Here is a 23873-nt window from a genome sequence, read left to right on the forward strand (position 1 = left end):
ACAGTTATTAACGGCATATATATATATTGCACATATAGCACATATTGCAGTTGATTGGTATTTAGCAGCAAGGGGTGATATAGTCTGTGTTGTGGTGTGTGTAGGGGAGGGGGGGTGTCTACTAGGGGCTGTGCTGTGGTTGTATAGTCTGACCGCTGCAGGAAGGAAGGACCTGCGGTTTTCGAAAAATATTTTTTAATAGTCTCGTTAAGAAAGTTTCCCTGAGACACTATTAATAAAAAGATAAGATAGTCCTTCCTCTCAATGCTTTTTTTTTATCTCAATAAAGATACAGATGGAATACTTCCACTAAAGCATAATGTAAATCCACAGTTGTGTAGCTTGTTGGAGTACGTTTTAGGTGCAGTTTCTTCTTCATTGACTCACCCTCTCCTGTCGGGCAGATTTCAGACTCTCTTTTTGAGCTCTCCATTATAAAATTCTATAAAATCTTGGCGGCCTGACAGCTGACTCCCATCCCTGCAGATTTCACCTCACTCGTCAGGAATGCATTTCTTCAGTGGCAGCAAAACACTTCGCACAGACATTGAGAAAGTCTCTAGCCTAGCAACAATAAGACTATAAACAACCCATAATGCAACACTGTTTTAATGCTCATTATGTAACACAGGGATAGGCACAACACAAGAGACAACAACAAAACATTTGCTACTCTTCAAATGTCTAGTCCATTATCATGTAAGATGTGTTTTTTATATGGTTTAAAGGATCTTAAAGATAATCAAGGCTAAATAGCCAAATCTAAAGTAGATCCAAATCAGTCCAAGATAAAAAAATAAGGCAAACAATTCTAATGGAACCCAATCCGGTAGTTTATTTACGTGCAAAACATTTTCACCACAGCTCTCGATATAGACACCAACGTAACATCCTATACATGTACGCAACAACTAAATCAAAACAATGGTATGACGTCCGGGGATGCATGATGATGCAGTGAAAGCAAAGCCACATGATTTATTCAAACGAACTGCTATTAGCCTGTGCTGTAGCATTTGGACTGAATCTGTGGCCTGTGTTTGAACTGTGATGCTTCATGGTGTTAGACAGCGTTGCGTACGCTCTGTGTTTGTACTCCGGGGTCATCCGCTCGCTGTCCACACTTGTTGTGAGTTCCTCAGCAAAAAAAAAAGGTTGGAAGATGTTAGCACTCTGTTTCATCTGCTTGAATGGATCCGATGTGCCTCCCTTAGGAGATGGTAAACATTGTCTGACTTCAAAATATCGCTACTTTATCCTGCTTCCCCGTTTATTTCCTTTTTCCTGCTGCAGTCTTGTGCGAGAGTCATGCTGATGTCGGAAGTCTATCCTGGACTCCTGCTGAGACTTAATTGAGTCTCTGCAAGATGAAGTCATGACAGAGTCGTGTCCTCGACCATTGTCGGTTGATTTGCAGCTTAAATGAAGTCGGCTGAATGGCAGAGTCCATTAGCGCAATTTCCAAAGGGCTTAATGAAGGACTAATTATGCAATGAAAGGCCAGAGAGAGAAGTAAAAGCATGAGAGGAGAGTGAGACAGAGATGGGGGGCTAATTCACCTTGATTTAGTGTAAAGTGACTGACATCAACATTATTCCTGCCAACTCCAGGGCATATGGTGAGGAGAAAAATGTGAAATAGGGGGAGGAAGATAGCTGGCTTGTGTAAGAGAGCATGATAGGGTGAAAATGAAAAAAGTGTTAAGTGAAAGGACGTCTTTGTACTTTGTTCATCTGTCAAGAGGAAGCTGTTTGTTCCACAGGAAGAAGACAAAGAAGGGATCATTAGCCTGTAACATCCCATTCCCAAAAGCATGATACAATACACCTGTAATGAGCTGTCATCCTTTTGTGTGTCGTCACATGTGGATCTGAAGTGCTTCGCAAGTAGTTTAAATGTGAACACATCCTGAAACCGTCGTTTACTTTTACAGAAATATTCACTACCTGACTCATCTTAGAATAGGCTCCTTGCTATCGAAGAATTGCTTTGATTTCTGTAGGTTTTGTTCAGATGTCTTTCAGTTTCAGCAGTTCCGCGGTCTGGTTGAGGGTAGAAAATGTAGGTGGAGTAAACTTGTTTTAATATTGCTGTAGTTTTGTCTTGCGTAGCTAAAAGTATTGACTGAGACTTTGTTGAAATACATTTTCTGCAGAGCAGAAGAGTCAGACTGCATCGTCCAATGATCTACGGCTCCATGTTCTTTATATTCTCCATATTCAACTCTATTGAATTACTATAATAATGTGCAAAATCGAGAGCGTGATCTGTGCTGATGTTAAATGTGAGCTCTGTATTTTTGATAAAAGGTTTTGAGCCATCTGACCCACCTTATTAACATTCATATTGCTTTAAAATAACTAGCCAAGTGTCCGACCAACTGCATCATCATCAGACAATTCTGCATCTAGATTTTTTTGTGCTAGAATTAATTGCAGTCATTTGCCATTTTATTTGTATGTAGTCCTAGGTTTTGCAGAACCATCACATATTGAAGTACACTGGCAAATTAGTTGAAATAATACCCTAACTTTCTCAACGGAGATTTGTCAAATTCAAAAGTGGCATTGCTATAATGACGGGAATTCAAATATGTGTGCTTAGCTTCTAAAACACTTTAGCAAAGCTCCATGTGCTTGCATTAGGTTGCCAAATGAAAAGTACTCTGCTTCTTTCATTCCACACGCGGTATAAAGCCCTTCATCTATCTATTTCCCTTTCTCTGGTTTTTGACATGAGTGTACTATCTCCCTCCATTGATCTGCCTTCCTTTATGAGTGGCCTAATGAAGCGAAGGAGAAAGAACAGGAGATGTGTCCCTCTGAGACATCACTAAATCAGCGTGATGTCTTTACTCTGGAGCTCAGATGAGCCTGCAGGCCTCATTTCTCCGCCAGACTGCTGCAGTGCGTGTAGAGGAGGACAAGGCTTTTGAACTGTCAACCTTCCTAAAGCACAGACAATCAGTGGCAACAGCAGACTGGGCTGGAAATCTGCATTCAGGCCCTGCAGCGGCTGACTCCACTCCGCTGAGCAGAGTGAGGGAGAGGTCAGGGTAATTTGTAGTCGATTTCTACAGTCAATTCATCAATCCGCCAACTGATTGAATCACCTCTCACTAAACACAGTAAACACTGCAGGAGAGTGGCTGTAATTTGGACTTGTAAGAACAAACAACTGCACACACACACACACAAATACACATGCACACACACTCAACGGTTTGTCTACAGCACTCACAGAAAACCTTATTTTCAAGAGTTTTAAGAGTACCTTGGATTTCAACAGGCAGCCAGAGAGGCCAGGTGAAAGGTAGATGGATACTTTCTGTCCAATCAATGGTGTCAGATCAATGGGGGACACTAAGGAGACAGGAAAACACGCTGAGTCCACACTCCACAAGGTCGAGAGTCTGATACCTCTTGATGCTATTGATAAATCCTGTTGCTTAGAGCTTGCTCACACAGTCACACATAAACACTGCCATCAAACGTCATGTTAAAGCCTTCCGCTGGATGTCTGCCCGCCAGACATTTTTATTCAAATCCTGCCCTCTGCTAAACCTTTCCACAGCTATTAACACGTTTTAACTCCACTATATTACACTGAACCAGACCCTTCCCCCAGCAGGGAATCTGCACAGCTCTTTATAAACGCTGTACACACCTTGTGTCTGGATTTATGCAACTCTCAAACGCTAAAAGCAGCATCTACAATCCTCCAGGGTCTACCGCTGCCCTCCTCACCGTCACACTCCACACATTTGTCCAGTATCGCCGCTTACTGCTCTCCCTCCTCCGGCCATCTGGGGCTGCTTCTAACTCATTCTAAACCCAACATATAGACTGTGAAGGGATCGGCATGTTACTCCAGTGGAGAGACAAGCCTCCCATGTATTTATTATCTTCTTGCTACTAAATCTCCTCCATTAAACATCCTCTAAATATGCCCTAAAATAAATCCTTTACGTTTTGTCTACGTCTACACCTGCTAAATATGGAAGTAAGCAACAAAATGAAATGTTTGTGTTTTCAACTTGTTGCACGCCCACTATAGTTAAAAAACAAATCAATGAATGCTGGTTACAGTTTAGACCTTTAGTCTGTTTTTTTTGCCTGTCTGATTATTTTGTGTTCCTGTGGGAACTCAAGCATCTTTTTTGCATGAACTGCTAGACATGTCTGGCTTCATTGTAAACCTAGAAGACAAGATAGCACTGATGATGTTAGAGACAGAGTGTGTAAATAGTAGATAAGAGGGTTGATGATGAGGATGAGGCCTGAGCTCTGCTTCCGTTATCCTCAATCTGCAGGGATAAACCTCATGCAAATCTGGATTGGATTAAACAGAAGCACAGGGGGCCTAATTACGAGCGGTTTACTGCTGCGGGCATTAGTTTAATACCAAAGGAGAGACTTTCGGAAAGTAAAAATGGAAGTAGGTGGGTGCATCTGTGGTTGAATAGAGATGTGTGGATGTGAGGAGGAAAACAATAAACACGCAGGGCAGGCAGAACATGAATGAGAATACACAGTGAGGATGTCAGATTTGTGGAGACAAAGGAATGTGAAAGGAAGGAAGATTGATAAACATGATTGCACCACGGGGGGGGGGGGGGGGGGGGGGTGGGTTTGTAGAGACGGAGAGAGAGGCAGAGATTTCTCAGAAACACCAGATTGAGCTGCAAATCACAGTCAAACCAGAAATGATTCCCGGTCCACGGAAAGCCTGTTGCCATGGAAACGTCATCATCGCAGGCACTGCTTTAATCCGTGGAAGCCTGTTAAGTTAACATGAGGCTCAGGCATCCACCTTATGCTTCTGTACTCACAACACAACGCCGTGCCAGCATTGTAGCCGCTCGCTACCAACAAGATTTATTTACAAACGTTTAGCCATTAGGAGGCAGGATTATCTGCTCTCTTCTTGTACGCTGTGTCTCGCATTCTTCAACATCTTACGCCTAGGTATTTGTGAAATTCTCACTGGTTGGATTACACAGTACATTGTTTTGCTTACTTGCCCTCTTAGCCTCTGTGCTTTATTCCCTTTAGTACCTTAATCTCCTTGTCATCCTTTGTGTCAGGCGTTATCGTAAGCGTTTAATTGGCTGATGCACCCTGATTCTGCTGATGCACTGGTGTGAATCCGGCAGAGGGGACCTGCATCGAAAGAGAAAAAAAGGCAGGAGAGGGTTGAGAAAGAGTAAGAAAACCTGGGAGATGTGTGAGGTACTGTACAGGGATACTCTCTATACAATCAATGCGGACCGGCATACTGGGCGACCAGAGAATAAGGCTCCACTGTTGACAGTCTGAATGGATGAGGAGTCTGCTTCTAGGCATTAATGCCTCGGAGCCTCACTGTGTCTCAGTCAGTCAGTTATACAACCAGCTCAGCCATGACAGGAGGGTGTATTGTTTTGGATTTGCTTCTCAAATCAGATATCTGTCGGTTCGCCTCAATAATCCTGGGATGTTGGCAGCATTCATGTATTCACCCAGCGGAAAGGACAAGAGAGGAGATCCTAAGCCAGTCTGTGAAATTATAATAGTGCCATAAAACAGGATACAGTAAGAGGAGGAGATGAACACAAGCACCTCCTTCATGTAGATTAAAACCCACAATAGCAGTCAGTGAATAATCGGTATTCCCATGTATGATGGATAGTGTAGGTGAATAAAGGTCGGTGGAAGTGAAGAGAAAAGAGTGTGACATCCAGGTCGGCTGCAGGAAGCCTGCTAGGAATAGACAACAGTGACATATGATGAGTGTGTGTGGGGTGCTGACACACGCTCCAGCATTAGCTGCTAGCAGAGAGTGTGATGGATGAGTGAGCTATAGCTATGCACATTTTAGCCTACATTGCGAAAAAAGTATATAACAAAAAAATATACTGTATATATATTATATATACAGTATAAAATGCGATATTAAAAACAATCTTAAAGTAGTAAATATAAGAAATCTCAGTGAGGTGTGACTTCCTCCAGACCATTTTAAGGGAATGGAATAGATTGTCTTGTGGCTACTTTTACATTAAGATGATTTTACACAAATTAAAACAGCTGCAATGCAACTTTAATTTTTCTGGGTTTTTTTGCTGGTCGAGAGTTTTTCTACCCTCAATGAAGCACAAACTGCCTCAGGATGCATATTTGTTACTAGTGCAAGACCAACAGTTCTGCAGCGCTCTATTAATTTAAACTGACTCAGGTTATGCTGAGCAAATACAGGGGAGAGATTTGGGATTTGAGACTGCCAGTGAATAGTAGGATGATGGGCAAAGAAAGATAGAGAAAAAGGTAGAAAGGGAAGCAGTGGCCATATACAGCATGCATCACATGTTTCTATTTTCTCCCAGATGTAGACACCACCAAGGACCCCTGTCAGAAGGTTAAGTGCAGCCGACACAAGGTGTGTATCGCCCAGGGCAACCAGAGAGCAGTGTGCGTCAATCGCAAGAAACTTGAACACAGGTGAGTGTGTGTAGCCCCTGGGCAAGAACTGACTAACTCCCAAAACACATTGTTAAAAATGCTCACATTAACACGAGGTCGACACCAACTAGTTTACATTAAGTATGTGCTGCTTTGCAATGTGGTCATAATAAAGCTTGTCTGAGTGCTGTAGCGCTGCCTGCTGTTTAATGAGAAGCTAATACATTCAGACACCAGGGAGGAGGGCTGTTTGCTCCATGTTCAGGTCGGTGCTGCTGTGTCATTTGCTCTGCGAGGCTGAAGTGTTTTTGGTGTCCTCTGCCCTGCAGACTGAAGCAGCCCGCTCTCAGGTCTCCTGAAGGAAACTGTCTGCCCTGTCTCATCTCCACCTCTGGGCCTGTGTGCGGATCAGACGGACGCAACTATGCCTCAAAGGTACACTGAAGCAAAACGAACCTATAGGGCTTCGCAGGAAATCCTTACGAGCAGTTTTTTTTCCTAAAGTGGTTTTGTGTCTCCCAAATAATTGTATTATCCAACCATTGGACCACCATTGGGGTCCAAATGAATAATTTGAAGCTGACTGTAACACACTTTTAAACTAAATTAGTTATTGAAGGTTATACATCTGAATAGCTTGTGGGAATAGTTTGCTTTAATTTTTTTTTTTATCAAAGACACCAACTGCGGCTTTACTATGTCAATATCATGATTACAGCATTTTTCTGATGCCCCTAATTGGCCAGCAAAATGAATAGAATAGGTTTAAACATAAAGAAGAACATCCTTTTCTCCATCAATGTAATGAGCATTTCTCTGAAAATAAAAGACGGTAGAAATAATCACTCTGGGGGTGGAGGGTTGGGAATCATTGGCAGTGAAAAAATGTGGCCTCCGAATAGCATATCATCTGCATGCTTTACCATAACATATGTAGTGTTAATAACATTTGCTAAAATAGTCCTGACACCTTGTACAAGTGAAGTTTTCTAACAGAAACAGACACGTATACACGATGTATAACAAGATGTGCACCTGTCAGGTGATGGTAATCGTATTCACGGCTTTGCTTTGTGTTACACTCATGCTAACATAATGTACTGAGCATTGTCAGTAAATAGTGACATTCACCCTGCACACTCAGAGTCTCAGGGAGGGGGGGAAACCGAGACAAGGAGCCATGATATATAGCCTCAGAAGGACCAATTGGTGGCCTGTGGTGACAGAATCCCATGTGTTTATTGATTTATGCTTTGTCTTTTGGATCACTATTCCCGACCTTGTGTGCAGGCAGAGGTTAGAGAGCGCATTCATGAGAAGGCTCTGATTTAAATTAAGGCCTTACAGTCAGACACCCCATGAATATTTGATCTGTGTAGCAGCAATAACTCATTTGTCTTCACCTTTGTGTCCCCTTGTGGATGTTGTGTGTGTGTGTGTGTGTGTGTGTGTGTGTGTGTGTGTGTGTGTGTGTGTGTGTGTGTGTGTGTGTGTGTGTGTGTGTGTGTGTGTGTGTGTGTGTGTGTGTGTGTGTGTGTGTGTGTGTGTGTGTGTTTGTGTTTGTGTTTGTGTTTGTGTTTGTGTTTGTGTTTGTGTTTGTGTTGCAGTGCAAGCTGGAGCAGCAGGTGTGTCTTACCGGGAAGGATCTTACTCTCAAGTGTCCAGGGCTGTGTCCTTGTCCAACTGCTGCCCCCACATCCATGGAGAGCAAACATGGTAGGATTAAACACACAGCGCAGCTATGCCAAACGTTTTTTTTCAACAGCTGTGTACAAACAACTCAAACAAAATAAACAATGCAATACATCTATAGATACAAATACAGAGATAATATAACATTTTATAAATAAAATAATAATGCAGTTGGGAGTCACATTCTAATTTGACCATTTGTCAGGACAGTTCCTCTTACTCAATCAGTCAGTGTTCCTTGTCGCTGGTTTGAATCTTAAACATTGACCATTTCTTGTTTCTTGCAGTCTCAGTCGATATGTCATTTTTTCCATTATATGAATTTCCTCCACAATCTCCATCCATTGTTCCATAGTAGGAGCCAGGAGGCTCCACCTTGCACCATTTCCTAGTTATGGCTTTCTGGCCAGCTATCAACAGTATTTTTACAAGATATCTATCTATGTAGTGAACATTTTCCTCTGTAAAATTGCCCAGATAGAGTACCATGTAAGTAAGTAAGTAAAGTTTATTTATAAAGCGCTTTTCACAGACAAAGTCACAAAGTGCTTGACAAAACAATAAAACATCATCATAGGAATCGTACAATGATAAATGACCACACAAGCCACGTGTTAAGAAGTCATAAAAGCACCAAAACACAATACAAACACAATAAAAACACAATAAAAACATAGTATAAAATAGAATAAAATCAAGCACACCGGTTACCCAAACGCCTGCCCAAACAGGAATGTCTTTAAATTAGTTTTAAAGGAGTCAACAGAGTAAGTAGACCGTAGATGAGCGGGCAGAGCGTTCCATAGCTTAGGAGCCACGGCCTCGAACGCTTGATCACCGTGGGTCTTAAGGTGGGTACGTGGTGGGACAGACAGTAAATTGTGCATGTGTGACCTGAGTGGGCGGGCTGATGTATATGGATGAATTAGGTCAGCCACATATGCAGGAGTCTGACCGTGCAATGCTCTGTAGGTGAGAGTGAGGATTTTGAACTGTATCTTATAAGCTACAGGGAGCCAGTGAAGAGATCTGAGTATTGGGGTAATGTGGGACCGTTTATTTGACCGAAGTCTTGCAGCTGCATTCTGGACTGCCTGCAGACAACCAAGAGCAGACATGCTGAGAGAGGAGAACAGTGCGTTGCCGTAGTCAATGCGAGATGAAATAAACGCATGTATAATCATTTCTAGATCGGGTGTTGAAACTACAGATCTCAGTTTACTAATGTTTCGTAGGTGGAAGAAACAAGATCTCGTCAGTTGCTTAACATGGGTATCAAACGACGCGGATTGGTCAAATATTACCCCTAAGTTATGTAATGTATGTATGTAGTCCATAGGAACCTCATATCTCAGTATCTTTTGCAAAACCTTGTGTAACATTTTTCCTTTTTAACGTGAATTCACTAGAATACAAAGCTTCCCATTTATTTTATTTTGTATCTGTCTCTCACACACCTAACAATTATCATAAAAAAATGATAACGCGCAAAAGATTATCATATTCTTCCTCTCAATCTACCCACAGAGAGCTGTACCGGGCAGGATCTGGCTGATCTCGGGGAGCGTCTGAGGGACTGGTTCCAGCTCCTGCAGTCTAATGCCAAGCAGAACAACAATAGCAAGACCGGAGCCAAAACAACTGCAGCCAGCACCACATCAGGTCAGAGCTGCTATTTAATGAATCCATACTGCACTAAGAGGGAGTTAAAACACTATCGTTACAAGCACTACAGGTACTATAAAATGTCCAAACAAGTTGTTAAGTCTTGTGTTATATGGAAAAGCAAAAAGAAGTCCAAGGGGAAAATAAAATCCAACAAATTCAGCTTAATGGTTCTGCTGGATCTGCTTCCACCTTTATGTTTTCTGCAGCTCTCACTGGATACAGCATGCAACCTATTACTAGATAGCAAACTTGTCTGAAAATAGTTGCAGGGCTGAGAGCCTTCAACCTCTTTTGGGTGGATTGATCAAGATATGTCACATAGAGGAGCGTGCTGTACTTCAAAGCAACAGGAAGTGAACCTCAGGACATGTTCGGGCCAGATAAGCACCAAGTCTTAACTGGGCTGTAAAGTGAAAATTGGAAGTAATTGGTAAAAAATGAAAGGTTGAAATGCAGGTTTTATAGATTAAACCCGTTTCTATTTTAAACCTGCAACATAATTAGGAAAATGTTAAACCAGGAGGATGAAAATGTTCTGCTGGCATGGTTTCATTTTCCATTTGTGCAGCTGTCCTCTGATAACAATGAATGTTTGTTTGTCTGTGTTGTTGTGTTTGCAGTGCTGGACAGGAGCCTGGTGGCCAGCTGTAAGGACTCCATAGGCTGGATGTTTTCCAAGCTGGACACCAATGGCGACCTTTACCTGGACCAGGCTGAGCTGGCTGCCATCAACCTGGACAAGTACGAGGTGTGCATCCGTCCCTTCTTCAACTCCTGCGACTCCTACAGGGACGGCAAGGTCTCCACTGCCGAGTGGTGCCTCTGCTTCTGGAGAGAGAGTGAGTATTCTGGGGAGGATGTGAATGTTTTCACAAAATCACGCTGACATATTCCCCTTAGCATTCAAACTTCCCTCCGCTCAGCTGCCCCCAGGTGTAGCCAGCTCTCTGTTGTGTGCTGGTCCATCACTATTTGTCGTTTCATCCTCTCGTTCCCCTATGGGGTGAAACGGTCACTGCAAGGAGCTAAAAAACATTCCTGCTGCTTGTTGACAGCTCGATTCTCCCACAGCTCTCAGAGACTCAGTCTGTCAGAGAACCAGCCGAGCAGAAACTAGGTCTCTGTCACAAGCTCATATGTTTTCTTGTTTTGGAAGGAGACACACTGGAATTGATTTGAGGTCGTTAGGAAACATTGATTACACTCGAAAGAGTTGTCTGTTTTTTCTGTTGATTGTTTTTGGCAGATTTTAGCTCGTCATTATTGTCTTATTGTGCCTTAGAGTGTGCTTTGTTCTCTTGTAAAATAATATATCCTGTCTTTTTTAAGAGCCCTCCTGCCTGACCGAACTCGAGAGGATCCAAGTGCTAGACGGCGGCAAAAGAAAGTTTGGTAGGTATCTGACATCTCGTGACAGCATTTCAGCCCAATTTCATCTGTCTTTCTTGGTGGAGGGATTTCATCCAGCAGGAGGCCGGGATTAGTCTCTGATCAGTCTGCTGGATTAAAACTCGATACTGACAGACGGCAAAGGAAAGCAGCCATCAGTGTGTCTTACATGTATGTGCGAGACAGTGAAGATGTGTGTGTGTGTGTGTGTGTATGCATGTGCGCACTGCAGATTTTGGCTGGTTGACTGGTGTCTGAGTCAGGACTCTCCAAGGACACAGAGTGGCGAGCAGGGGGCCGCCTGCCAGCCCTGCACTCAGATGTTCCCTCGAAAGACTGGAAGGACAGTTTTGTTTTGTCCCGTTCTAGTTTTTACATTAATATGAAACTAGCCTCTGGGACATCATGACAAATCCCTCATCTCTATACAGTATGGCAGTTAACTCTCCTTGAGGAAAACTCCAAGCATGAAGGTGATAATGCAGCTCCAACGTGTTTTACACTGTAGTGTGTGAACACAAGCTGTATTTCATATTCATTTAACGGTTTAGAAATTGAGAACTTTCCAATTTTGTGTCCCTTGCTCATCCCATGATGATTAGCTATCTACCCCCCACACCACCCCAATATGCTGACTTAATACTTATTCACCCCTATCTTTCTCCGTGAACATATTTGTATTCATGGAAAAGGGAATTGACTGCCACATATGCTGCATGCATTACACTCTCACTTGGCATCGGCGCCATGTGTAGTGAAGCATGATGCAGGCTGTGTTTATCTCCTTGCAGGTTAAGGTTGCTTTACCAGAACCGACTCTTATTTGTTTGTGTTTTTCTACGTGTGAACGCCAGGTCGATTCATCCCAAGCTGCGACGAGGACGGCTACTACAGGAAGCAGCAGTGTGACAGGGGAGAGTGCTGGTGTGTGGACCAAAACGGAGGAGTAGTAGCCGGATCCAGGATGCGCGGCAAGCCAGATTGCGGTAAGCCCCGTAGGATTCAGCTGTCAATATAAAAGTGAATAGAATTTGAAAGCTGAATGTAGCGAGGAAAAAATGTAAAATCTCCGCTGCAGATGGCCTGCTTCTCTACATCGCCCCACATGCGTTATGCACAAGGCTTTCTTTATGTTAAAGCACTGAGGCCCACTGCAACATAACTCACTGCAGGGACCAGGCCCACATTCATGTGTCCGGAGTCATTTGCATTCCAAAGCACCGCTTGTCGCTGTGAGAAAAGTCTTTCAAGATAAATGAGGGCTGGTTGGACTGAACCTGCTCCTGATAAGAATGGCTCCCCTGGCAAGGTTTAGAAATAGCTATTAAAACCCAGACAAAGTCAAACACATGCCCCCTTTTTGCCATTGAAGTCAATGTTTTTTAATTGATTTCAGCATTTCTCATTGATAGGAAGGATTCCGTCAAAGTTGAGAGGAAGACATGCTGAACATAATTTATTGCAGAATTTAAGATTGCCACAGTGGATAATTTAATCTCCCTCTATATCCCCCCCCCCTCCTGCCCTGGATGTTTTCTCCCTGTCTCTCTACAGATGATGAAATGGCATATTCAGGTGATACTGGCAGCGGGGTTGGATGGGAAGACGAGGAAGAGAAGGAGGCTGAGGAGACTGCAGAGGAGGCTGAAGAGGAAGAGGGCGAGGTGGGGGAGGTGGATGATGGGGGTTATATCTGGTAAATGTGCAGTCCAGCCTCTCTACAGGAGCATCTCGATGGTCTTGAACACACATACACACACAGATTTTGCAAAAAGATGGAGGTGGTGAAATGATCACACTCAGAACAACACTGGCTTATGGAAAAAGCAAAGGGAGAGGGTTGGTGGAGGGGAGATGCATATGTAATGGGTGTATTTAATGTTACAGGATGTACTTTAAAGGGGCAGGGGAAGGGGACATATCACTACTAAGAAATGGAGTCTGGAGAATATTGTCCTTCATACTTGTGAATCTTTGTTCTCTTATGTTGTAAGTCCTTTGAACTATCTTTGAGCAGTTTTTAGCTGATGCATAATGGAGACTTTAAGCGGCTGCAGGTGCTCGTCATGTGCTTGCATAACATTTAAAAAAGGAAATTGACTAGGTGCATTTCAATAGTCCAAATTGGCCCGTTTTCATCTTTTCTTCCTGCAGATGAACAACATTTAGATTTCAGGCAGGAAACAGTGATAAAGAGAGGAAGCCACGTTGGATTATTGGAAAGCTACCTTTGACTTTACCGTTTTCATGTCATTCGCTTCAGCTCATATGTGACAGTAGTCATTCATGACTTACTAAAATAGAAATGTTCCTCACGCATCACTCTTTAGCTTGTATATAATGTGTGTATCAGAAGAGTCACCTATTAGTCCTGTTATTAATGCCTCGAAAAACTAGCAGAATATACTGCTTGGTTGACAAGTGTACATCGTATCATAATGTGGATCAATTACTGTGTTTAATAAAAAAATCAAAATAAAACAAACTTGTCTATGTGGCCCAGTTGGCCACCGTATATCTGTGTCTGTATGTTTGTGTTTTCTCTTTATTCCTCCTCAAACTCTCACACACAATCCTTGAGCAGCGGTGTTATGCAGCATATAAATATATACAGTTTACAGTATATTCATGGCCATTTTTCCAATAACCATTGACCATTCATAGTACAACAAATGTCTGTATATCTGTGGTTTCCTCATTTAAGGTCTTAAAACACTGATAATTAAAGTAAAAGCTACTATTTGGATGATTTATGGATCATTTTCAGCCTTCAACTACAAGTTAAACTACACTATAGAAATTGAATAATAGGTAAAAAGATTATAATAAAAAACATCTCATCGGTGCCATCTTAAAAACTACCATTTCAAAGACATAATGCTCCCCTCTGAGCAGGACAGCTCATTGCCAGCTCACTTTTCCTCTTGCTACCTCTTGCTCTGCAGCAGTGGAGCTTATATGGGGAAGCAGCAGAAATGAGATACAGACTGCATATCAGCACTTCTAACAGCACAATGCCTCTCTCGGCAGCATCCTCTGGACATTACTGGAGTCTCTCCACTATGCAGTCTGGGAACAGTGAAATAGAGACCTTACAGTACGTTTCGGTGTATGCACATTCTTGGAAGATAAGACCAATAAAGCTTGTCTTAGCATTGTAAAAACTGACAGTAACAAATCCTCTAAATAACATTTCTCAGTTTCACATTTCGGTGATAATGGAAATCAGTACCAGTTATGTCCCAGTGGGTGAAATCCTAAATGTGCTGGCTGGAAGTGGGTACGCCTGCCAACAGATGTCTGAATACCTGATACCGACAGCAAGTCTTCTGGCCACCCACAGGGACCAATCATTTTCAGCAACCTGTCAGCCCGTTATGCTGAATATTCCTCCTGCTTGGCGACAACATGCCATATATAACGGATCCCGGTGTAAATAACACATTCTGCAATGTCTTTTCTTTGTGCTGTTACTGTAAGACAAAGGGTTACTATAGATGTTAGACAGGTATGTTCTGTCTGATTCATTATGATTTAACACACTGATACATATGGGTATTAAATCTTGCTTTATTCAGATTTGTAGCTCTATTTATATTCCTTTAGTTGTCATAATGTGTGTAATTTGTGACAGAAATATACCCAGCGTACACTGAATTGTTACCAGAATAAAATATTTTATTAATATAATTACATTTCAGTACAATAAAACAATATCAGCAGATATTAAAGTAACCTCAACTGGCTAATAACATTATAAATATTTCACAGGTAACTGCATAATTCTGGGTGAGCGTATTAACATTAGTAATTAATGATTCTTGTTTTATTTAAATGAACTCCTTCAGATCTATGCCTGTTTTAATAACACATGGAGGTTTGGTTATAAATTAGAAAATACCAGTTTTGTTTAAAAATGTCACATAATATTAACTTGATCTAATATGATTGCAAATAATCCATCTTGGTTTAATATATTAAAGTGCAGGGCTCCTTATATAATTATAGTTTGCTTTGTGCACCCTGTAGTCTCCACACTGTTTCAACTTCTTTTTCTGAGTTGTCCAACACATTGAACACATTAAGATCCTTTGTCTCGTGAAAGTTCTGCAACACTGTCTGGAAAACAGTCACTGGGATGCTAAAGTTGAGGTGGGGGTAGGTCACTTTCGCAGCCAAGTCCCTCGTGTTGCTGGAAACGATACCTGCAAAATAGCAAATAATCCTTAAAATTGCATAACAGTGCAGAAAGAGTATCTGGTAAGTATAGCTGTTATCTCTATGCATACTGCTTTGTTACAGTGAAGTCTTCCATGGTCACCATATGCCCCCCACTGATCAAAAAGAGAACAGGATTTTGTAGTTTCTTACCCAGCAGCTCCCCTGAGCGTGCCCGCACCACAGCCCCCCCGCTGGTCCCTGCTTGTACTGCACAAGTGGTCTGAAGCATGACCGGCTGCTCGTTCAGGCTGATGGTTTTGGAGAGGACACCACAGGTCAGGGACGGACCACATCTCCGACCCAGGCCCCCGTATCCCACTACAACCACAGACTCACCTGCAGGCAGAGAAGATGAACTCATAACTGTTTTATAGTGAACAAAGATCTCCTCTGGAAGTGAGGTGTAACTCGCTACCACGAAACAAGTCACACATTTTACCCGGATTGTAACTCTGAGCCATTCTCGGGACCACAGCCCCTGTGGCAGGGTCTCTCATCTGCACCAGAGCCAGATCATAGGGTGAAGAGGCTTTAGTGGAAAACAGCACATCACCTATAACATCATGGACTCTGAAAAAGAAATCAATAAAATCATCAGCTAACATTTAGTTGTTTGTGCCAAATCAGAAACATTACAGCTAGCTGAAAGATCCTAAATCCTTACAGCTGATTTTGAAAAAAACCTTGAAGAACCACAAACTAAATGCAACTCAGTGCATAGCTAAATGTGGTTTGAGTTTATAGCAATGCAATGATCAAATTAAACTGTCACTGTAGGAGAAACACGATGATAGCTGTATTCTATTCAGGGACACAGAGCCATCGTTACTGTAATGGGTCCCATCTGGGCTTTTCCTGCTGTAGACAAAAAGGTTTGCTGTAAGAACTGCATTAAAACGCTTTTGGATACATTTTCCCCATTGAATCCTTTCCTGTACAGAGAACAGTGTGAATGGGTAAAAAAAAAAATATATATATAATATTTGAATGGTCATATGTTCTTCATATATCTTTGCATGTTTTGACTGTAAACAAACAAAGGGAGATGGATCTTTTAATTGCAGTTTGAATCGTAAAAAAAAGATCTTTGGACAGGGTCGTGCCTGAAAATAACAGCGGGTAGGTTGAGAATAAGCTCGAGGTGGGAGATTTAACACTAGACATAAAGAAACATACATTGCTGGAACATAAAATCCTTTGAAAGGCCTTGTTGTAATGTGGCATATTATAGATTAACATAGGACCCTGGGGGCCTAGATATCTCCCCCCTTGATGTGCTGTCACCTTTCCCTGTTATGGAACTTCAGGGTGACCTTTGACCTCCCGTTGACAACATGGCGGCAGGTCACAACCAGCTGAGGGGCGACAACGACCCCCGAGCCCCAGACCTGTCCACTCTCCACAAAGCACACAGTGGGGCATTTAACAGCTTTCGACTCATGGACGGCATTTGACATTATCACGCCTTCCTCTCCTGGATGGAGCCAAACATCTCTGAGCGGATCTTGAACTGTCATGCAGCGGATAATGTTCCTGAAGATCAGGTGGACGGAGCAGACCAGAGTGAGGCCGATCCACTCGTTCGCCTTCCAACCAAATGGAGACACAATCAGTCCAAGGAGACGTACGTTGTCTTTGCCTTTCACCGCAAACAACCCTCCACCCTCTGTGCCTGGCAAGCACCGGGCGTCTGTGAGGATGATGGCGTTGTCCTCTCCGGCCAGGTTGCTGATGATTCCTCTGCTGAGGGTGCTGATGAAGAGATCCACGCAGAGGGAGCCAAAGGGTGAGCCACATGCAACAACAGGGCATCCTTTATGGAGGGATGAGCTGCTCTGCCAGGGTATAGCCCCTGCATTTGGGCTGCATTCTGCCACATCACTTGCCTTTAGCACAGCGAACCAGCTGAGGAAGTGAGCATCTCTTATCAGCCCCTCATCCTCTTCATCATCACAATGGAAACGCCACTGGTCAGCATCTTGGAAAACTGCCTGGAAAGCCTGATTGAACTCCAGGCAGTTCACCAGCATCAGCAACTCTGCAGCAACTTCCCGTTGAAGTGTTGCTTTGCTCCTGGGGGGTGAGGAGGACGCTTCTCCCTGTGCAGAATGGCTGGAGTCCAGATCTCGCTCAGTGGAAAAGCTGACGCGGATTTTCAGATTTTCACTGAAGCTGTGCGGTGGCAGGAACCTGTGGTCTGCGGAGAGGGGCTCTTTGTCGGTGGCAAAACGGGAAAACGGGACGCCGGTGCATATTATTAATCCAGTTTGAGGATGGACGATAACTCCGCTGCAGCTCACATGTTTCTTTGCTGAAAATGCCTCAAACAGATTGACAACACAGCAACACTTCTCTATGTCCTTTAGCTCCATGCTGTTAGCAGGTGAACTTTAACCATATAGTCGATAACGTGGTTTAGCAACTTTCAGACAGGGACAACCCGTAGAAATGCAGTACAGACATCAGTGGTAAGACAATAAAACAAACATCCATACTGACAGGGATAATAGCAACCTGACACCGAGTTGTAACTACTGTTTTATTGCACCGTTCTATTTAATAACGTGAATTCTGTCCTCTTTCTTCCTGGTTGAGTATCATTGGTCAACCACCAAAACAACCCCTGACGATTACTGTGATTGGTCAGAATGTGAATACAAACAGCTCTAAGCCAATCGGAAACAAGAGGGCGGGAACTTAGTTGGTCTTTCGACTACACATATCCCACACGTTCTTGATACTGTAAATTAAACTTTGACCTTTTTTGGGAATCATTTCGAAAGTTTTATATCTAAAAGGGAAAGGATGGAAGCCTTAATCCCATTTTTATTCACTGTAATTTGTAAAACCAGTCGGTTCAATGGCTCGTTTAATGAATAAATACTACAGTTAACATTTTGAATGCAGGACTTTTACTGTAACAGAGTATTCCTACACTCTGGTACTTCTACTTTTACTCAAGTACAAGATCTGAGTACTTCTACTTTTACTCAAGAACAAGATCTGAGTACTTCTACTTGTACTCAAGTACAAGACCTGAGTACTTCAACTTTTACTCAAGAACAAGATCTGAGTACTTCTACTTTTACTCAAGTACTAGATACTTATACCACCTCCGTTTATAGGCTATGAAAGAAACTATTTGAAAACGAAGGCTAAAGCTAACGTTAGCAGATAGTGACAATGTATGCTAGTTAGCTAGCTCAACGATTCATTAAATAATATTGCGACAGAAACACTTTTCAGTGCACATCACGCTCTGCTGCTCCGAACACCCCGTTCTAACCAGCGGTCCAGTCTGTGCCACAGTGACTCTGGACCGCATAGTTAATATTAACGAACGCACCGTAGGTAATGTAGCTGCTGAAGCTAGACCCTCATCCCGGAGCAGAGCTGACAGGCAGGAAGACTTGTGCTCGCGCTTCATTATAATATATAAAAAAAGAACACCATGCGTGTCATGATGGCACATAACAGCTCGCGGCCGCAGATTACTCCGGGTCCCATACCCCAAAAATATTTTTATTGCAGATCTACATGAATCACACAAACGACCTATTTTGGAATCAAAACGGCGAATTTCGCCGAAAGGTGACAAGTTTGCATCCCTGTAAATGAGACAGATTTAAAGGATTGTCAGAAATATTTATTATACTCAAACTTCACACATTGAATAACAATAAGACCTATCTTTTGTACCAGATACATTGCTTCAGTGCTTAATGTAACATAAGGAAAGCCAATGTTTGTATTGCAAAATATAAATAAGAGCTTATATACAAAATAATGTATAGTATTGCACTAAGTCCTTTCATGCTCTATTTTTAATCACAGCCCAAGTACTCTCATAGTATCACTGCATGTTGTGAACAGCTACTAATCACAAAGTACTCAAGTTGTTACAAAGCAACTAACTCTTCATGAGACAGGTAGTTTGTCATCCAAGTATGAGTTTGTTACATCACCTGTCTGTGCTGATGCAGTTAATTAATACTGCAATTATTTAACAATATTCTGAACCATTGAAGATAAAGCTCCTCACAGCAAAATGTCAGTTAATGCACTTATGGTCACATATATGGCCTGTAGTGGTAAACCCCGTAATGGTTGAAAAAACCTACTATCATTAGAACTGTCTGTGTCCTTGGAGGTAGCAAGCTTCACTATTAACACGTTCCTTATTAGGAAATATGGCACCAAATCTCTGCAGCACTTTCCAGAAGAAATATTACATTCTTGGACAAAACCTAGAGTACTTCCCATTATTTTTGAAAAAAATCAGCTAAATATAAAGATATAATAATAATATGAATTGTCAACCAAGGAAGAGTAACTCCCAGTACAAAATGTTAACCAAATTGACCTTCACTGTAAGTCTACACTAGTCGCTAAAAATAAACCAGGGTCAGAAACTGGTTCACAGCGATGACATGTTCTATATGGCAGACAAATTCTTAAGAGTACCACACCATGAAGATCACTCTCCACACTCAATCTGAACAACACAGACTGATTATTCAGTCAACTTAATCTTTGACTAGCTGTGGTATTGATTGATATGACATACAGATTTCTTCAAACTCATAAAGAATACATGGTATATTAACACAAAACACTACTTGAAACACATTTCCTACAGGCACAAACAAAGTCCTAAATAAAGTATATTTATCAAAATATCGCTCTACGGCAGGTAGTGTTGTGTAAAACATGTCTGTGTGCGCAGGTAGCATGGTAAACAAGGTTATTTAAAGAACGCGCATCAGTCAATATACTGGGAGAGCCAGCGGAAACCGTCTCCATATCCTTGTCTCTTCAGCACACTACACATGAAAACTTCCATTGGCCTCAAATTCCCCTCCTTCAGTGACACTTTGCCCTGAAAAGAAACAAAAAACACAGATTATAATTCACAACCCAAAAAAGGGCAATAACCCTTCCTATTTTAAACCTGTACATGTCTGCATGCTGTAGTGGGATATTTGTAGGGCTGCGGTCTGACTCAATGACATTAATCATTCCTCACTTTTGCATCCTACTTCCTTTCTGTCTCTGTTCTTGTTTCCTCTGCCGAGAGACAGCAGGTGGTTAACCCGATTAACACTAATGATGAAAAATTAGCATGAGCCAGTACTATGCCAACTGCGTTTTAACAGCACTGTCATGCCTGCCCATGGCTATTCAGATTTGTATTAGAAACACAGCGTTTTCTACTATCTCAGAGCAACAGTGAGTGCATATACAATTTTCTCAGGAGCTGAAAGGAATGTAGGTCTAGCCTTGAGTGATTTGTGAAGCTCATTGTTGTTATTATGCATTCCAAAAATCCTTGAAGGAACATGATGCATGGACACAAATATGCTACTTATTCAAGTCGTAAAGCAACAACAGAGAAAATAAAATAAATATTCTACTATTTTCAGTAGTGTACAAATACAAAATAAACTTGACTGACATTATCTTTCTTTTAAATAATTTAATCATCATCATGTTCATCACCTTTCCAGTTGTTTGTCCATGAAGACCGAACATTCCTCTGAGTCCGTCCTCACTGATGGCCTCTGGACGGTCGATCTTATTCCCCAGGATGAGGACCGGGACGTTTGAGATGGTTTCATCTGTCAACAGGGCCTGCAGACAGAAAGAGTGAAATATTATAAAAGAGGTCATTACAAAAAAACATTGTTGTGTGTTGATACACAAATGAAATCATCACAAGTAACTTACATCCAGTTCAACTTTGGCCTCTGTTAGTCGCTCATGATCAGCACAGTCCACCATGTAGACTATACCGTTTATGGCTGGGAGGTAGTTCTTCCAGATCCTTCGTGCTGTGAGGGAAACACAATATCAGCGTTTATGTAACAGACATCTGTCAGCGTGAGTTTCGACCTGTTCCTACCTTGTGTATGACCACCGAGGTCAAACGTTGTGAAGGTCATCCCAGCTATGGTCAGCTCCTCAGATGCTGAGGACAGAGGGGAAGCACTGACCTTAGACAAGTGTTGAAGCAAGTAACACAAGGCCAATTGCTGAGCTGACAACATGTGAAATGTGTGAATGTACTTGGATGCAGTGTGGGCACGTGCTGTCCCAGCCTGTCGTCCCTGAGCATGTGCAGGAGTGTTGTTTTTCCAGCATTGTCAAGTCCAAGGAACACTAGCTTGCCGCTCTTCTTGTACAACCCTGAGGACAAGAAGAAAACAAACAATAAGTAATATAAAATCACTAATAACGGTGTAACATTTTGGATGTTATTTTGTATCTCAATGATGATGAGCAGGAGGAGAGAACAGGAAGGTCCCACAGTCATAACAAACACCGGGGGGGCACAGTTGTTAGTGTTTGGGCAGGAATTGGTGAATATATTTACAGGAAACACACTACTACTTTTTAGTAGTCATTTTATTAGGTATTAATAGATTATTAGGTATTTCGCCCCAAAGCTTGGTTGATTTCTACTGACAAAGCGACTGACATTCATTCAGACTGGCTAAAAACTACTGCTCATTTTCTGTCCAACATTACTTTACCTAATAGTTGCAAGACACTGCTGAAGCTCTTGTAGATCCAGTCAAATATGAAAGACATTTCTCTGGACTGCCTGTAATATAGATCATACAAACAAAATGATTTGTTATGGCACATTAAAGAACAACACAGCACAGCAATACGTTCATGTTTGAGTTGCTGTTAAGGTGTCATAATTCACGGGTAAATGAAAACCCATATAACAGCACAAAGCAAGAACACGTTTGCAAATAAATGTACAATCACTCAAGTAATGTACAGTTGCGAAACAACAGAATCCAGCACAGAAGCTTATTGTTAATCAATATTCCTGACCCTGGATTACCCTGCTGGTATGTGTAATTACTTTCTAATCACACAAGCTTTAAATCATAAATGGAAAGGGGGGGCAAACTAAGCAATACACACTCTTTAGAGGATTTTTAGATGCTGGTTTGTTCTGAGAACTGTTCAACTAAGTCACACTGATCTTCCTCTGACTATTTTTATGACAAGTTGTGGCAAGGACACTTGATCTATGCAGGCTCCCCCTGCTTCCCTCTCTCTCTCTCACACTCAAACACACCTGTCACTCTACGTGATACTTGATGTGCTTGTTGCTGTGAATAGTGAGGCCTGCAGTGACTAGGGCTTTGGGAAATTACCCAACTGTTAATGACTTTATCATACAGTCATGTTTCAGACATTTGTAAATAACAAACTCCATTCATAAAGTGTGGCGTTTAATTCTTAAGTCTGTGGATTTAACACTGGGACACAACAGGGACTTTGTGTTGCGTTAACCCTTAAAAATGTCCGTAGTCATGACAGAAATCGCAGCTGTTTTCGCACGCAAATCTCAAATCGGTAATCCTTAAAAAATATACATAAATAAAAACACGACAGGAGAGTAAACTAATGACGGAGCTCATCAGAAATACTTGTTCCAGTGATTTTACAATGATCGACACAGTTCGGCTTATCACGTGTAGCTTGTAGTAACGACATCAGCTGTCACACAGTAAACAATGATACATTTAAAAAACAACAACGCGCAGTGAACCAAAATGACTAAACTAAACCTTTAAAATGTGAGAAAAGTGGTTCAAAAAGCAAAAAAATACACCTAAAACGAAGTGGGAAAAGGTAACTAAGTAAACTTGTTGTTAAATGTGCGATTTTACCTGGATCTGCCAAATTTACAAGCTGCACGTCCGCTGGTTTTTCGTCCAAGCCTGTCCCGTCGACTGACATGTAGCACAGAGTTTGACAGTTTACCGGAAATACGTCACAGGGAGGGCGGTAGCAGCCCACATGCCAGAGATGTAACAACAAAAATACTATTTTCTTCTCACTCTTCTAATATAGGAGTTATACTTCAGTAACTTTGGAAGGGGTTATATTTAATAATACAACAATATTAACAATGTTCTATTTGTAAATTAAAAATTGTTTTGACCCAAATACCAATGTCATTGTATATTTTAAGATCATGTTGAGCAGGTTTTACTCACACATTTCTTGAAGAATTCCACATATGCACTACTACAAACAATTCTCAATTTCTTTAAATTATTTGTCATTTTGTCTGGGTTTATAGTCTTATTGGTCCATATAAACTCTGATTATATCTACATTTTTGAACATTTACAACCAATGTTAAAGGAAATAGAGAAGATTTGAACACCTGAGAGTGCACACATATCTAAATACTATATCTAAAGTAATGACCAAACACACATCACAAATATTCATGTGAAAACAATAAGTATAATAATTATTACATTGCAAAAGAAAAGTAGTGTGGAGTACTGCACACTAGATGGCAGCATTATAACAATGAAAACGTCAGTCAAAATCTGTTTTTAATACAAAATAAAGCAAATTTGAACTTCCTAAATTAGAAACTAAAATGCTCTTCTCCTAATCTAGAATAAATTATGTTGCATAGAA

General features: G+C 41.7%; 3 protein-coding genes across 4 annotated transcripts in view; 1 reads left to right on the top strand and 2 right to left on the bottom strand.

Annotated features, from left to right (window-relative positions):
* spock2 (SPARC (osteonectin), cwcv and kazal like domains proteoglycan 2) overlaps window positions 1-13701 on the top strand; it is a 28301-nt gene extending 14600 nt beyond the window's left edge. For both annotated transcript variants that reach the window (XM_034152067.1, XM_034152068.1), the window contains 8 exons: window positions 6365-6479; window positions 6770-6875; window positions 8048-8156; window positions 9660-9794; window positions 10421-10639; window positions 11130-11192; window positions 12044-12175; window positions 12744-13701. In XM_034152067.1, the coding sequence (XP_034007958.1) occupies window positions 6365-6479; window positions 6770-6875; window positions 8048-8156; window positions 9660-9794; window positions 10421-10639; window positions 11130-11192; window positions 12044-12175; window positions 12744-12889 (1025 nt within the window). In that variant the 3' untranslated portion in view covers window positions 12890-13701. The remainder of the gene's footprint in view (window positions 1-6364; window positions 6480-6769; window positions 6876-8047; window positions 8157-9659; window positions 9795-10420; window positions 10640-11129; window positions 11193-12043; window positions 12176-12743) is intronic.
* Window positions 13702-14828: 1127 nt separating this feature from the next.
* On the bottom strand, window positions 14829-18297 carry tysnd1 (trypsin domain containing 1). The gene is made up of 4 exons (XM_034152069.1): window positions 16695-18297; window positions 15850-15980; window positions 15561-15746; window positions 14829-15394 (listed from the first exon to the last, which is right to left on the bottom strand). Exons 1-4 carry the CDS (start codon window positions 17780-17782, stop codon window positions 15192-15194), a joined length of 1608 nt encoding a protein of 535 aa, XP_034007960.1. The 5' UTR covers window positions 17783-18297; the 3' UTR covers window positions 14829-15191.
* Window positions 18298-19041: 744 nt separating this feature from the next.
* sar1ab (secretion associated, Ras related GTPase 1Ab) lies at window positions 19042-23185 on the bottom strand. The gene is made up of 7 exons (XM_034152070.1): window positions 23105-23185; window positions 21944-22014; window positions 21477-21596; window positions 21313-21378; window positions 21138-21241; window positions 20910-21041; window positions 19042-20289 (listed from the first exon to the last, which is right to left on the bottom strand). Exons 2-7 carry the CDS (start codon window positions 21999-22001, stop codon window positions 20173-20175), a joined length of 597 nt encoding a protein of 198 aa, XP_034007961.1. The 5' UTR covers window positions 22002-22014; window positions 23105-23185; the 3' UTR covers window positions 19042-20172.
* Window positions 23186-23873: the final 688 nt, after the last annotated feature.

The sequence above is a fragment of the Trematomus bernacchii genome, unplaced genomic scaffold, assembly GCF_902827165.1.
Source record: "Trematomus bernacchii unplaced genomic scaffold, fTreBer1.1, whole genome shotgun sequence".
Taxonomy (NCBI): domain Eukaryota; kingdom Metazoa; phylum Chordata; class Actinopteri; order Perciformes; family Nototheniidae; genus Trematomus; species Trematomus bernacchii.